This window comes from Notothenia rossii (assembly GCF_949606895.1).
Source record: "Notothenia rossii genome assembly, chromosome: 9".
Taxonomy (NCBI): domain Eukaryota; kingdom Metazoa; phylum Chordata; class Actinopteri; order Perciformes; family Nototheniidae; genus Notothenia; species Notothenia rossii.
Genome location: NC_136907.1, coordinates 63,730,258 through 63,746,541, shown reverse-complemented (window position 1 = coordinate 63,746,541; position 16,284 = coordinate 63,730,258). Strand labels below are relative to the sequence as shown.

The 16,284-nt window shown below is 42.4% G+C and overlaps 1 protein-coding gene and 1 long non-coding RNA gene across 6 annotated transcripts in view; one reads left to right on the top strand and one right to left on the bottom strand.

Moving 5' to 3' along the window:
- Positions 1-259: 259 nt before the first annotated feature.
- On the bottom strand, positions 260-13,787 carry LOC307017635 (plasma membrane calcium-transporting ATPase 1-like). 2 transcript variants are annotated; one of them, XM_079647281.1, is made up of 19 exons: positions 12,139-13,787; positions 10,104-10,286; positions 9,545-9,742; positions 8,764-9,021; positions 8,078-8,203; positions 7,738-7,893; positions 7,385-7,528; positions 6,620-6,834; positions 6,148-6,390; positions 5,533-5,774; positions 5,219-5,456; positions 4,731-4,910; positions 4,301-4,388; positions 3,906-4,012; positions 3,426-3,617; positions 2,712-2,925; positions 2,364-2,575; positions 2,160-2,267; positions 260-2,005 (listed from the first exon to the last, which is right to left on the bottom strand). In XM_079647281.1, exons 2-19 carry the CDS (start codon positions 10,252-10,254, stop codon positions 1,937-1,939), a joined length of 3,141 nt encoding a protein of 1,046 aa, XP_079503407.1. In that variant the 5' UTR covers positions 10,255-10,286; positions 12,139-13,787; the 3' UTR covers positions 260-1,936. The 2 variants fall into 2 exon arrangements, with proteins under 2 accessions (XP_079503407.1, XP_079503406.1); XM_079647280.1 differs by lacking the exon at positions 12,139-13,787 and having other exon boundaries at positions 10,104-10,559.
- LOC307017640 overlaps positions 6,841-16,284 on the top strand; it is a 24,944-nt gene continuing 15,500 nt past the window's right edge. Inside the window, exons 1-4 of one of the 4 annotated variants that reach the window (XR_013802233.1) lie at positions 6,841-7,050; positions 7,807-7,987; positions 8,061-8,222; positions 8,810-8,943. This is a non-coding gene — a long non-coding RNA (uncharacterized lncRNA). Of the gene's footprint in view, positions 7,051-7,537; positions 7,691-7,803; positions 7,988-8,060; positions 8,223-8,809; positions 8,944-16,284 lie in introns of those variants that run through there. The other 3 variants (XR_013802234.1, XR_013802235.1, XR_013802232.1) reach the window with 3 other exon arrangements.

Sequence of the window (16,284 nt, the reverse complement as noted above, 5' to 3'; positions counted from 1 at the left end):
CTTGTTTTTGGCGTGAGAATAGTTTGGGCAGCGTGAGAGCGTGAGATTGAGAGTGAAAGCGTGTGTCACACCCCAGATGCGTGAGAGTTTGCAACCCTGGAGGTGTGTGTGTGGTACAGTGTGTAGGTGTGTGTATTGTACAGTGTGTAGATGCGGCGGACAGACGGTTCTCAGTGGTCTTCATGAACACATCTGTCCATTAGATAGAGGGCTGCTGTGCCTCCTGTCATCATTAATGGACGTCTCTTTAAAATGACCTCTCAGAGGAGACGAGTTCTCATTTCTCTAACCGCCTGCTGCTTCCCCTCCTCGGTCCTCCGCTCGCATCTCCTGTGGGCGGCACCAAGTCTCGAGGAGAGGAGTCGGGGATAGGAGTCGAGGAGGGGAAATTTGAGTATTGAGAAACCTCTAAGGAATCTATTTAACCGAAGTGAGATGCACCAGGACTTTAGTTCCATGAGGCTAGCCTACTATAAGTGCTGGCACTAGGGCACCTAACTACGGCAAAGTACTTGGTGTGAATGCGGCTACTGGTGTTCTGTCAGTGAGAGTGGTGTTGAGTATACAGCAGCCTGTGACTGCCAATAATCGTTGAAATGTCTTCCTTACAATTGTAAGCAGTTATGAAATACCTGTTTGTGAAAGGTTATTTGTATTTTGTATTGTTCATATAGAAACCACACCACTGCTTTCTGCTCACTGGTGAGTTAGCCTATGAATGAGTGTGAAGCACATCAGTCTGGCAGCTGTATGGGCATTGCACTATGGTAGTTGTTATTTGCAGATTGTTAATAATGGACAATGCATCCTTAAATTGTTTAACTGTGAGGTGTTATACAATTGTACTGTACTCTGGAGAGTTGTCTAAGGTAAAGCACCACCTTGCAGGATAATCATGATTACTTCCAGCATCGATTCAAGCCATTCTGTCTTATTTTTGTGTAAAATACTTTTATTTTATTTTGCGCTCTTGATGACTCTGCATAATGCCAGTTGCTCATGGATTAGTGCCCCGAGGAATGACTGATAGAGTTTAGCATTGATTTTAAAAGCACAGATGGATCGAAGTCCGTTCATCAGGGTAAGAAGAGACTCATGATATCAGAGATCTCGCTGCACTGAGATGTCATTGTGTATCTATGCATATGTCATAACAACAGATGTATGAGCTTAATCCAGCCCAGAAACAATTGTAGTCATGTTCCTAATGCAGATATTAGTATGAATGTCAAAGACATTTAACAGCAATTTCATAATTTAAATGACTAATATTTTTCATGAAATAAATATTACATATACTCACTTTATCTAATTTAAAAAGAGCTTATGTATATCTGCATCATTGTTTGAGATAATAGGCAGCCTAACACATGTTAGCAAAAATAATAAATACTTTTTAAAGCATCATTGACTGCTCTTTATTCTGCAATATGAAATGAGTAGATTTTGAAAGGGCAACTCTGTTTGCACCTAGAGGTGATACGATACGACTGTATATTTTAAATGTAGTCCTTTTATTTACAATCCCCTCTTATAATGTGCATTAATTATCAACACATGTAGTATTTAGAACATCCTTATGTCACCAACATGGTTGAGATTGTAGACCTCATGAGCATTTTCAGAGATTACTTTATTTAGATCATTCAAAAATAAAGAAATATGAAGCGAGGGCTAGACAGGAAACACAAAATTTAGATATTCTCAAAATCCTGCTGACAAACAACTGAATAAAAACGCTGCAACAAACCTACAAGATAACCTCTTTGTCAGAGGTGAACAAATCTATCTTATATATTATAAGAAAGGAACTTATAATAATAACTAAAACTAATAATATAAATACAATGAGGGCAGCACCACTTAATTGTATGGGACCAGGCCAGGCAGCATGTGTGGTTCTTCCACAGGCCCCTGGCTCCTCTTCTCAGTGCGGTCACTTTTCTGCACGAGTCGCAGGCTTTATAACCTTCGGGCAGCCGCAGCTTGGGATGCTGGACACCACCTGAGAGACGGGGTAATAATACACAACAATAAGACACATCGGCAACACTCTCTGTATGAGCTGAACATGTTTGGAGACTGTTTTTACTGTCTAATGATGATCAGCTGCAGAAAGGACCAGGTCAATGTTTAATTGCATGTCATCCCTGTCTCACCTGTCCCCACAGCAGGCTGCCGAGACCCAGACAGGCACAGATCAGCCACTGCTGCCAGTTCAGAGCCACACAGCTGAAGGGTGAGCCCCCAACCTGCACAATGAGGATCTACAGGAGGAAGGGAGACACAGCATCATCTAGCAAATCTTTCATCACTCCTCACTGTGAACCAGACCAGGTGTGACGATAGCCCTCCCAGGTTACCTGGGCGAGGAGGGTTCCCAGGAGGATGACGCAGAAGATGGTGTTTTTGAAAATCCCCTCGAACACGTTTCTCTCTCCATGGATCTTCCTTGCGTTGATCTCATTGAAGATTTGCATGAGTACAAACGTGTTGAACACTATGGTGTAGTGTACAGAGGGCGGGGCGTGGAGGGGGGCGTTTCTGCCACTGGCAATGTTGAGCAAAATCTCACCTGTGAAAGGGAGGGTCAAAGTAATTCATCATTAATTAGTAAGTCAGTTGTAATAAGGCTATTGTTCAAATGTTTCTTATTAGGAGGTTTTAAGTGAGCCTGTTTTAGACCACTAAGGTTTGCTGCGTTCACTGACCATGGTAGATCAGGGTGAAGATTACGGCCAGCTGGTAGATGGCGTGTCCGACAATGTTCTTCATCATGGTGTGAGAAATAAGGGGCTTGTCGCGGCCGTAGGGTTTCCTGAGCAGCAGCGCGTCGGTTGGCTGCTCGGTGGCCAGAGCCAGTGAAGCAAAGGTGTCCATTATGAGGTTCACCCACAGCATCTGCACAGCTTTCAGAGGAGAGTCCTGGCCACACACACACACACACACACACACACACACACACACACACACACACACACACACACACACACACACACACACATTCTGTCAGAGTCGCTCAGTCTACATTGATATCCAGAACTGTCACGCTTCAATTTAAAACACTCAGTTTGATAAAGTGTAATCAAGAAAACAGAGACCCACATCTTTGGACCATGAATATTTCCTCATTTTGTGTTTGACGATTCTCTTTAGAATGCCATGCATTTAATGTTATCTGTCATGTTTAAAAGAAGAAAAAGAGATTCCCAAAGAAAATGCTCCTGTTTGAAGCCAGTGTAGTTCACTCGTCTACACCGTCTTTGAAAAAGAGACTGAACCATGAAATTGTTCCCGGTGGCCCACCCAGCACCTTATGGTAGCTCGGCAGCCTTTTTTAGCAACAGGTTGAGTGTGTGGGTGAATATTTAAAGTCATTCTGTCCACCCATCGTGTAGGCAGCAGAGGTGTCAGGAGGCTGTCACCTGGGTGATACAGGCCCCGGTGAAGGCCACGATGACGGCGACCACATTGACTGTGAGCTGGAACTGCAGGAACTTGGAGATGCTGTCGTAAACATTCCTGCCCCACTTCACTGCCTGCACGATGCTGCTGAAGTTATCGTCTGTCAGGATGATGTCAGACGCCTCCTTCGCCACGTCCGTCCCTGCAATGCCCTGCACAACACAGCATGGTGGTTAGTCAACGCAAAGCTTACACCAGAACTGACTCTGAGCCTAGGTTTAGACCAGGACTGGTGTTGCATCGCAGGTGGATCATGAAGTCATCAATATGTGTTTTCTTAGAGGAATAGCCTAAAACGGTTGATAGTAGAAAAACATAAATGATGCAGAATCAATCATTTTATATTTTCCGTTTCTTAAATCAATATTAATTTGTTACAGTAATAATTGTACAAAGTTTGCAATAAGAATTAGTCTGATGACATTAGCGCCAATAGTTACCATGGCAAAACCAACATCCGCTTTCTTGAGGGCAGGGCCGTCATTTGTTCCATCTCCAGTTACCGCGACAACCTGCCTCTTCTCCAGCACAGTGCTGTTGATGATACCTGAGTAATGGTGAGCACACGCGGCTTAAACACACTTAAGGGCAAAATTCTGATGGTCTTTGAAAACAGCTAGAACACAGTTGTTCTCTGGTGTTTTGAGCCCCTCCTTTCAGAATGTTTGATCGTTGTCTTAAATGTAGGGTTCAGAGTTTCCCCTGAATTTGTATGTGTGCATACATTAAAAGTTTCCTTCCCATTGATTGTTTTTATTACATTGCCATACTTGTCCCAATCCCCGTCTATGTGACCCCTACGACTCCCCTTGACCTCGTTTAGTGTGTGGCTCACCTTTGACCAGATTGTATTTGTCGGTCGGAGACGATCTGGCAAGGACTCTCAGATTCGGCCAAATCTTGTCGATGAGCCCCTGCTCAATCTGCACAAAAACCAAAACGAGATAAACATGAAGTGTTAGTTGAGTAACATACATTTAAATCAGAGTTACAGACTGAAATTAGGTTAGTTTCCCCTAAAACAGTTGTTAGTGTGCCAACAAGGGTTAAAAAGAGAATTAAAGTGGTTGTGAGAACATATCAGGGACAGGAAATTAAAAAAGGACAAAATACTTCGACACAACATCTAAAATGTACCTTTCACAATGTGTATAGTGCCAGAAGTGCTCAAATGTGAAGTTGTTGGAACTACAAAGAAATGTGAGGGGTCATGATGGATTGAGATCATACACTGATGTCTGTGATTCAGTCTGTCTTTGTCTGACCTCTCCCTGACTGTTGCGGATCAGTCGGTTGAACTCCTTGCCGTCTATACACAGGAAGTCCTCTCCAGTATTCAGGATGCCACATTTGCAGGCTATGGCCCGGGCAGTACTGATGTTGTCCCCGGTTACCATGCGGACAGTGATCCCGGCCTGCTGGCACTTTCTGATAGCTTCTGGTACCTGATGAGGACAACAGAAGAAACAATAAGGTAAGGTGCTCAAAGATTCTGTTGATACACTCAATGTCATAAAGTGTTCCCAAAACTTCTCTCCTTCAAACAAATGTCTCCCGTTTACCTCTAGAGCTCCTCTAAATATCAGCACCGATAGTTATCAGAATTATGTTCTCTCTCTGACACGCTTGAAAGAGACACATTTCATAATTCCACGAGTTGAAAACCCTCACAAAGTGCTGACATACTGTGTATTTGTACTGTTACTGACTGGTTGCCTCCATGTGTCCCTTTGTAAAGACTGAGTTGACGTACCTCAGGTCGTACAGGGTCTTCGATGCCGACCACAGCGATGCAGGTGAGGTTGCTGAGGATGTCTCCCTCGTCTTCCCAGTTGGGCTCTCCGTCAGCGGCTGGGAAATCTTTGTAAGCGAGGCAGATGGTCCTGAGGCCCTGAGACGCCATCGGCTCGATCACCTGCTTCATCATTTCTTCTCGTTTCCGAGTTCTGAAGGGAATTGCCTCGCCGCTGGATGCCAGGATCATACAACACCTGGAACAACAGGAAAGAGTCATGTAGTCATCATATAACTGAGCCAGAGTTGCGTGAGCAGTAGCAGCAAACCTACTTCAGGAGCAGGATCTCAGAGGCCCCCTTGCTGAACATTCGGTAGCTGCCATCAGGGTTATATAGCACGGTGCTCATAGACTTCCTCTCCGAGTTAAAGGTGTAGACCTTGAAGAGACTCTCTTCTGGTATTGTTTTGCGGATGGCCTGGTAGTCTCGGTCCAGTTTGAGGGAGAGTCCCAATAAGGCACACTCAGTCTTGTTTCCTATCTGGCTAGGGAGCCCACCATCCTTCTCCGGAGCCTGCAGGACACAGCAGCAGAGAGGGTGCCAAATCACAGCAGAAGTTAAATGTATTTTATTACAAATCAGGTTCTTTAAAGGGTGTGTGAACCAAATGCAGCAGCACATGACAATAACATCAATCCAATAGCATTGGCAACACACAAAAACAAATGAGATAAGAAGTGCTCAATGTTTTCCAGGAGCTTTGATCAAATATATGACAATTTGGAGATCTGTAATGACAAATGTGGCTTCTTTAGTAATTAGTAAACCATGACAAGCTGTCCATAACCAGAAGCCAGAAAATGATGAAGAGTAGCAAAATAACGGGACCACCAGTGGGAAACACTTCCTTGAGCTTCCTGAATGGACAGGTATTTTTAAATCTCACCAGTATCTTGGAGGTGTACGCGCAGTTGACCCCTATGCCCGTGGTGAGCAGATCCATGGCCGATGCTGGGATGTCTTTCAACCTCGGTAACCCTTTGTAATAGTGCCCTGTAATGAAAACCTGCACGACCGTCATGCGGTTCATCGTCAGCGTGCCTGTCTTGTCGGAGCAGATGGCTGTGGCGTTGCCCATCGTCTCACAGGCGTCCAGGTGGCGAACCAAGTTGTTGTCCCTCATCATTTTCTGACAAATGGGGAATTCAGAGTTACCCCATTTGAAGTGCTTTGTTCAGAATTTACTCCAAACATTTACAGGATGAACAGTGTTTCAGACAGGTTTGTCTGGCAGTGGACATTTTGAAAGGCTTAACACCAACATGGAATGTAGCAAATGTTGTCCTTAACCTAATGCTGTTGACTGTACATGTTCAGTGTGGGAGTGACAGGCTGTGTAATGTTATGTACTAACAGACCTTGACTGAATAGGCCAGGGAGATGGTGACTGCCAGAGGGAGACCTTCAGGCACAGCCACCACCAGCACCGTCACACCGATGATCAAGAACTTGACCAAGAACTGCACGTAGATGGGCATACAGTCGCTGGACCAGGGAACACCCTGCACCCAGAAGGTATCGATCAGGAAGCGAGTGATGAGGATGAGGACGGTGAGAGACGACATGAGCAGTCCTGAAGACACAGACGAAAATACATTTCAGTTCAGTAATGAGCAGTGAAGAGTGCAGAGACCAAACTGAGAGTAAACTGAGACTAAAACCCAGTTTTTCTCATGAGATGACGATGAGTTATCAATGGAGTGTCTACATTGATTTTCAAAAGGGAAGAGGACCACCCTTGTGTGAGAGTGGGAGGTCATTGTTTCACCACACACTGGAACTCCTGATGGTGAAATCATGATTTGTATGGTAGTTTTTTGACAGTTTTGATTTGTATTATAAGACAAAAGGAGAGACAAATACATGTGTGTGTTTGTGTGTGTGTGTGTGTGTGTGTGTGTGTGTGTGTGTGTGTGTGTGTGTGTGTGTGTGTGTGTGTGCGTGCGTGCGTGCGTGCGTGCGTGCGTGCGTGCGTGCGTGCGTGCGTGCGTGCGTGCGTGCGTGCGTGCGTGCGTGTGTGTATGTGTAAGTTTTATGTGCACAGACAATCCTGTAGTTGAGTTATTAAGGTTACTAACTGTAATAGAAGGCCAAACAATGATATGATTGAATATAATCAGTACCTGCTTTGCCGATCTGCATGGTCAGTTTGTTCAGCTTCAACTGGAGGACTGACTTGGTCTTCGTTGATAGATGTTTCTTCTTTTCTGGTTGTCCTTCCTCGTTGAGCGACTGAATGTCCATCACAACGTCATCATCGTTTTGTCCTACAGGATAGGAAGGCAATAACACACAAGTCCAGTCAATGAAGCCAGGTTTAACCCAGCATAGCAGCTGACGTCGGTCGATGTAGTCTAAGAGACTGAAATCTGTATTGTTATGACTAAAGATCAAACTTGAATGAAGCACTAAAGTTATAATGATCCATGGTAAGCAGTCTCTAGAATAATCAGATTACTTTGTGTTCTGAACTTACCTTTGTTGTCCACCTTTTGTTTGCCAGCTTCCTCACCAGCATCATCACTGTTATCTTCCTCACCAGCAGCAAGCAGAGCGAAGATGATTCCAGTCTGAGAGTTCACTCCAACAGCAGTGACCAACATCTTGCCAGAGCCCTCCATCACATGGGTACCTGAGGGGGAGAGACAGGAGTTGATCATGATGGAAGCTTCAGACGGTTGGGCTTTTGGATTATTCTGGACCTGACTGAGATCACGATTATTGGGGTAAAGTGGTATTTAAATCAAATCAATTGAAATAATATGCATGTTGTTTTTCCTGCTGTGTTTTCATGTGAAGGGAGAAGGGTGGAGCACCTGACAGCAACATGGGGTCGTTGTCGACACTCTTCTTCACATGATCCGACTCCCCGGTCAGAGAGCTCTCATCTATTTTCAGATCGTTGCCCTGGATTAGGACGCCGTCAGTAGGCAGGAGGTCACCTGGAAAAACAACCAACAGGTACACTGTAACAACAGCTCACCCTCAGCAGGTCCTCATCACAACATTGTATCTGTCACATGAGGACTGGAGGATAACAAAAGTAAAATGATTTTATTGAAACAACTTTCGGACACGATTATTCCGTCTACAAAAGAAAACATTAGAACTGTGTTCTTCTCTGAGAGCCAGAGTCAATGTCACATTGAACTGAGAGCGTTACTAAACAAATTGAAGATTTTCAATAGTAGTCTTAGGACACCTCAATGTCATTATGCTACATTCCCTTTTTTAAGATGCTTATGTCTAAAATGACTTACAATTATAACGCAAAACCTCGTAATTAGACTACGTGTGTTTCCTTTGAGAATCCTCCCATATCTGATAAATAGTCCAATTCAAAAGGAGCAAGAGCTAGATGTCATGTCAAATACAAAATTGCAAGTGAAACCCTGTCAAAACTGACATCGTAAAGCATTTCCAAAGCAGTTATTTTTGGCAGTCTTCATGACTTTCACTCAACGGTGAGCTGTGTTTTAGCTGATCCACTTTTTCCTCTTACCATATTTGACTTGTGCGATGTCTCCGACGACAATCTCCGACACGAGGATCTGGATCACGTGCCCTGCCCGGACCACGGTGAACTTCTGCTCCTGATCGATGCGGCTCTGGAGCCCACGGAACTGCTTCTCCTTACTCCAGTCGTTGAAGGCCGTCACCAGGACGACGCAGACCACAGACAGGAGGATGGCTGCACCTTCGATCCATCCAGCCTCCGCCTCACTGTCCTCCACCACGCCGCCGGCAGCTTTGCCGCAGTCTGAACAGAGGCAACGTGTGTCAACATTAAGTTATTTGACCTTGCTTATTGAACCGCTCAAACAGTGCTGACCTACATCTTATACATGTCATAGAAAAGGAGCGAATATATCTAATGTTTTAATATAAAAAACTTAGATGATGATGATGATGATGATGATGATGATGATGATGATGATGATGATGATGATGATGATGATGATGATGATGATGATGATGATATTAAAACAGGTACAATTTAAATATGCAATGAAAATCAAGCTTTAGAAGCTCCATGCGGATCTTCCACTGAGTAAAAGGCTGAGGAAGAGTGACCTGAGACGTACCCATCTGTCACTCAAAGCTGCCACCCCACTTACAATGTGTAGCATTAAACTTTAATATCATTAAAACAGCTATTTTTTGCGCCTGAAAATAAGCTGTGAGGTGTCTACACACAGGTTCACAATAAAAGTTACAGAAAGATACTTATTTGAAGATGTAAAGGTTTCATTTGATTGTTTAAAAGCAAAATCTAAACTCACGCTGTCTGTCAGCACTGGGTGGACTGTAGAAGGAAAGTGCTAGAGAAATGATGGCTGCCACTTGGAGGATGATGAGTGTGACATCATTCAGGGCTTTCCACACCAACTGCAGAAAGGTTTTTGGCTTTTGAGGAGGGAGGATGTTTTGTCCATACTCCTCTTGCCTTCTGTTGATGTCCTCTACTGTTCCATCCAAACCTGCAGCAGGAGACACAAAGACAATATCAGACTCAAGTCCTACCCACTCCGTTTATTGAATATATTATTTTGTGTTAGAAACCTTCTGGAATTTCTATCTTAAGAGACTCGTATCATTTGCCGTAATGCTTCGCTAACAATATGCTTCGCTATCAATATGCGTTTCAAAATTCAAAGGGGGGGGGGGGGGGGGGGGGGTATTATTGCAAACGTGTCTAATATTATAAGAAAATACATATATAAGGTTGTCTTCTGTTCAATTCAAGGATTTGTCCGTCTTTGAAACTTGGTGTGATGCAACATCTGGCAGTAACCAGAGACACCAACCTAACACAGAAGCAGTGCTCCTCATCATATGTACCATTGACAGGTGATGTTCCCAGCAGGGAACACAGTCCGTTGACATCTCCATACTTCTCCTTGATCATTGCACAGGATTCTTCTCCTCTTAGCTCCATGAGGGAGCGCAGCTCCTGCAAGGAGCAGCCGAAATGCCCCTCTTTATCCTTCATTATATCTCCTTCCTCCGGGACTCCTCAGAGACCTACCAAAAACATAGTCTAAGTAGTTAGCCTCCGGTGCAGATCTAGCCTGACTGTAGGGGCTAAATAAGACAGGTCATTTCAGACATGTCATGGGAAAACACACAAGTACCTGTAGGTAGAAATGTAGAAAAATCACTACACAAAGGTGCATGATTTTTAAGCAGGACTCCAAGGTCATGTCCTTGGTATTGTTTCGCATAAAGTTGGGTTTACTTTAAAATAAACAAATAATAAGGGCAGCTTAAGTTTTAATTTTCTTCTTTTTTGTTTATTATTTTGCATTTAACAGCTCAATCCAATTTAATCACAACAAATCTTAATACCTGAACAGCTTTATGATGTCCCTTTTCTCTCTTTTTCAATAGATGTGTGGATGACAAATAAAGAACCTTGAACCTTGAATATCTCTCCATGAGAACCCTATGCTTCACTAGCGATGTGTGATTAGAATGTTGCTTTTGCCAGCAGTGCTATGGCCCAGACGTTTGAATATAAACACCTGTTGCTAACACTACTAATAGGAGAAACGGTTGTAAAGCATTATTATGTTTTGAATTCCTGCAGTAGGGATTCCTTTATTCAAATAAATCACTGTGTTCATACTTGGTAAACTTTAGGTAGAGCCTCTTTATTAAAAATGTAAAATAAGTTGACCATCTCACTTAACTACATCATATCATTTAACATTAGCTTCTTAATTACTCTGCTACATGTAACATAGTTAATTAAACAGTTCTACAAGCAGGATTTTTAGCTTAGGAGAAATTCACTCAACAACATAAGAAATATATTTTGTCAGTCTAGTGTCGAAGATAGGCTACTTAAATCATTTGGTGGCGTTTGTCAATACACATTTTAGGTTTATTATAAACTTTAATGTTACATGTAGCTTCTCTAAATCAAACGACATCAACATGGATACATGTTAGCTAACTACACGCCCGTAGGACAGATAACGTTAGGTGGCGCTGTTTAATAGCCAAAACAGTTTTAAAAAATCTCACTTTACCACATTGAACACTTGCTAAATTAATGTGAAAAATCTTACAGTACTGCGAAGCTGGATTTCTAGAGTCACTTCCCTTTACCAACACATTGGATGCAGATACTGAAGAAGATGGTAAGTAATGAAACTAGGACTTAAAACTTCTAAATATTAAGTTTACACCCCTGCTTTTAAGGACGAGAGAACGAAAACCCCGTCGAGTATTTTTTTTAATTATGTTTTTCTTCCATCAACATAATATAATAACCATAACATCATGCATTGTTTACTTACAAAACCATTAACAGCAGGGGTAAACCGCCACATAGAAAGAGGGCTAAAAAATAACTATACACGTTAGCATGGGAGAAATGTATCTCTGGTTAAAGTTTAAATAAATAAAGTTTTTTTTTAAATGTTGTCAGTTTAGACACCTATATCATTTAGTGGCTTTAGTGATACACATGTTATGATTGTCATATCATTGATGTATCTTCTATACGAGTCAAAGGCATTGGTAGATTATTGTTAGCTAACTAAACTAGAAGCTAGGTTACTAGCATAGACTGTATATATAAAGGTTACTACATGTTGCTGGCGCTGACAGTTAAAACTATCTCACTTAACTAAATTTAACTTTAATTAAATAAACATAATTTGGTGGCAAGAAACATGATTGACATAACATAATGTTAGCTTTTTATACAGTCAAACTGCATTAATGGTAGATAAATGTTAGCTCGCTAAATGATAGCACATAGCAACGAGGGCACTGCGGCGTTAGGTGGCGCTGTTTAATTACCGAACAGTTTGAAACACACTTAACACTTACTAAATGAATCTGAAAAAGTTAAAGAGTCACTTACCTTTACCAACAAGTTCGATGCAGATGCTGAAGAAATATTGTAAATAGGGCTAAACACTTCTTTATATACCGTTTATACCCCTGCTGTTATTGCCGAGAGAACGGAAACCCTGTCTGGAGTATTTTTTAAATGTGTATTCTTTATTCAGTAATTAACAAAACATCATACATTGTTTACATACAAACCCTTTAACAACAGTGGTACACTACACAGCTACATAGAAAAGCAGAACAAAGAAAATCAAAACAACTGTGTTATTTCAAATATATATATTTTTAAATGTGTACAGTTAGTTTGTATTGCCTCCTTATTAATTATGTTTTAAAGTTAATTTGAGTAGTGTGGCTAATATGTTAGCTACAATATTCTAACCTTAGAATACACAACCACAAAAACAAGTGTGATTATTGTTTTTTCCAATGAATGCATCCCCTTACTGTATATTGCTAATCAGTTTCAACTTCACATACTGCAAAAATAAAAAATGTTTAAAGTCCTTTTCAAAAATATTATATTTCTAGTTTCTTGTAAACAAACTGATGTTTGTAAGATATATTCAATATGTATAATATACATGATAATGGAGATTAACAAATAATGTATTTCGTATTTTTGTAGAAATAATAATTCCCTCATTTACCTAGATGGTGCTATCTCATTGTCTTATAAGAAAACACATTTCAGAAGGCATCTGGGAGTGTGAAATTGGCCTACATTTCCTTTCAGACCACGGATTTATTTTCCACATCTTTACAATTTTGAACAAACTTTTTCAACCAGCTGTTCTTGTAAACACGACCAAAGCTCAGGGTTTGCAGCTTGCTTGATTAACAATGATTGTAATACTTCATCTGACCACCAAGGATCAGTATAGCCTAAAGATATAGCCTATAGACTGCAGTCAAGGATTTAAGGTTGACTCATTTCCTCCCTTCGTGCAATGTAGTACTGCACCAAAGGCGTCCAATAATATTCATTGCCGTTGTAAATATAGTTTTCCAAAAATGAACAAATTTGTCAATTTATTTGTGTTTTTAGCTGTTGCTGATACCAATAGAGGTCAAAATCCTCCGAAGATGATGTCACTAATATCTTGTAATCTATTGTCTGATCCCTGTGAGAGTGGAGGCCCTCTGGACTACAACTCGCAATAAGCCTGCTGCTGTGTGCAATGATATCAGAACAGAACAAATAAAGTATTTGGGAATCAGCTAGCTTTCCTGTTGTATTGTGTGATGATGACAAGTGACCCCAAGCGGATAAAGATGGTGTAACAAATTGAAGTTGTTACTAAGCTACTATACATTACATAATTGTACAATATTGACCACATCTAAGTTGTTACCCTGCAAACCTGTGCTGCAAGATGCATAGTTACTATAGCTAAGGATAACTCTATTGCCACAAGGATGAGGCTTCTTCAGTTGAGCTAGGTTATTTCGGGGCCAAAAAAATACCACTTGTCTGAAAGGAGGCCAGAGAAAATAAAGGATACGGAGTGTGCTGTGACAGTAAATTGTTCAATGTTTTTCAGATAAATGGGGAGATTTTATAGGCAATGCTTGGACAGAAGAGGGGATGGTGCCTTCGAGAGTTGAAAAGAAAGAATGGTTGGCAGAGGATGAGAGAGATTTGCCTCCATGAATTTTGGGATGAAAGATAGGTTTGTGTGTGTGTGTGTGTGTGTGTGTGTGTGTGTGTGCGTGCGTGCGCGTGCGTGTGTGTCGGTGTGTGTGTCGGTGTATATCTGTTAGAGAGAGAGTGAGTGAATGCCAAAGAGAGAAAGCCTGGGTGTGTTGAGATAAGCGTGGATCGTTGGGAGGTTGTTTTTTTCCGGGCACATTATATTTGTGTGTGTGGTACTGAAATATGACATATGCTCTGCTTATGTGGTAATATCACTGCTTTGATATTAAAGGAGAGGTGTCATGCCCATTTCCACTGATCATAATTCCATTGTTGAGGTACTAAAATAGAAAAATACTGTGCAATTTTCCAAACTCACATTGGTTTTGCATACAGCATCTCTGTAAAGTATGTGTATTCAGCAGTATTAAGGAGGCTTGTTTGAGACGCGTTGCGGCTCGCCTCGAAAGTAGACGAGAATAGCCGATCGCAGCCGGGGGAGGTCTCAAAAATCTTGCCTGAAGTCGGACAGCTCCGAGTCGGCTTCTTCTTCTTCTTCTGCTGCTTCGCCTTCTTCTTCTTCTTCTCTCTGTTTTTTGGCGGATTGCAAACAACTTTAAGGTGCATACCGCCACCTCCGGAGTCGGCTTGACTCGGTTTGCATTTATAAAGAATGCACACATGTTTTTAATTGTTAATGTCAGATATGTACTAAGTAAATACATTTGTTCCTGCTCAAGATTAGATTCAACTCTATTGTTATTGCAAAGATTACAGGTACTGAGACAACGAAATGCAGTTTAGCTTCTAACCAGGAGTGCAACAAGCAGTAAAGTGAAAAGTAATGTACACAATCTACAGAATAAAATATAGAATGAAGTGAATGATGATTAAACAGTGAGGGGTATGAATACACTAGATCAGGGGTTGGCAACCCCTGGCACCGTAACCAGTGGCACACTAGGAATAAGTGGAATAAGTGTGCAAAAATATTTAAATTGTATTTTCGGATCCTGAACGAGACCGCCGCCAGAGCATGTCTCCCCGTTACCTGCAGAAGGAAGCAATGCACGCAACGCAGCCCGCTCTCTTTAACTCCATGTGACTTTCTGTCGCTTTCCTCCGTGGTGCAGTGCTGATCGTTTCACCACGGAGGAAAGCACTTCACAAATTGCAGCAGTACCCATAAGGAGCTGTACAAATGCCGCAGTTGTTGTGTTGCTGTGTCTTTAGTTGAAAGCCCAGTGCCGATCTGCTCATCTCTCATCGAAATAATATGCTAGAAAGGGGCGGACTGGCCATCTGTGTGTTGAACTTTCCTGTCGGCTCCCAGACCGTAGTCGAGGAGGGCAGAAGAAACAAGCTTCAGGTTCAATAACCCACTTAAGCTTAAATGACTGGAGAGAGGCGAGCTCTTCTTGGGAGGCCGTTGCATTTATTTAGCTGTTCTTCTGTTTCACAAATACATCAGACCTCTGTTTTTCTGCTTCTTCGTTTCACTTCCAGAAACATACACACGTTCCCTCACTGTCGTTCTACCATCCACACAAACACACATGCCACACCCCTCTCTCTCTCTTAAAGGGACAGCGATCTCATCTAACTCTGACTCCTAATACCATAACGTGTGCTCTGGAGAATCACAGAACGGACGATCGTCCTTATTATTATGCCGTTTAAACAAATTATTTAAATGAGTTTGTTAAATCCGGCATCATGTAAGTTGCGCTGACAGGTCCACACACTGCTTCCCCGCAGCGAGGCTCCCCCACCCTCCTGCTGATAGTTGACGAACGTCAAGCTCCTCAACCCCCCCCCCCCCCGTTGATGATTCTCGATCGTTGGCACGCTGATAACAATTTCTTTTTTAAATGGCACTTCATATCAAAAAGGTTGCCGACCCCTGCACTAGATATACACAGCAGCCTGTGAGCAATATGAACAGTGTGTATGAATATGCTAAGATATATAAAGTATAAAAATGGTAAGCAGTGCAGTGCAAGTATAGTATAACATATATAGATATTAATTTCATGATGATAAACATTGTGGAACAATGATGAAAAATGTGAATGGAAGTGGCGACGTAAAACTGACACCAAACAACAACAAACTTTTGCCGAGCCAATAGGAGAGTTTCATCAGCAGCACGGGGCAAAAACCACCAATGAGCGCTCAGCTCGAGATACCAGCGAGTCGTTTCCGGTCGTTTCCCATCAAGCATTTCGCCTCCGCAGCCCGTGGAGAGGAACTGCGCCGCCTCGCCGCGCCTCGCTCTCAAGGCTGCGGGCGTCTTTGTCGCGCGAGATTTCAACATCTCATGTGAGCGAGCCTCCAGAGCAAGTCGGACAAAATGACTAACCATCATGCAACGCACGAGCAAGACGTTGATCGAAATTGCGCAGGTCTGCGCAGGCTCGCTGCAGCTCCCCCCCTCCCTGTGAGCCCAGTGTGCTCTGATTGGTCGGTACGTTGTGAATCGCGCTGAGCTCCGTGGAGGTGTGATTTCCTTGTTTAGCG

What these genes read in the sequence shown, in the direction of transcription:
- LOC307017635 (XM_079647281.1), bottom strand. Translation starts at nt 10,254, where the DNA reads ATGAAGGATAAAGAGGGGCATTTCGGCTGCTCCTTGCAGGAGCTGCGC. An exon ending in CGGATGTTGGTTTTGCCATG is followed by an intron (nt 3,618 to 3,905) that starts GTAACTATTGGC and finishes TGTGTTGTGCAG; the next exon opens with GGCATTGCAGGGACGGACGT. An exon ending in CCGGGGCCTGTATCACCCAG is followed by an intron (nt 2,926 to 3,425) that starts GTGACAGCCTCC and finishes GTGTGTGGCCAG; the next exon opens with GACTCTCCTCTGAAAGCTGT.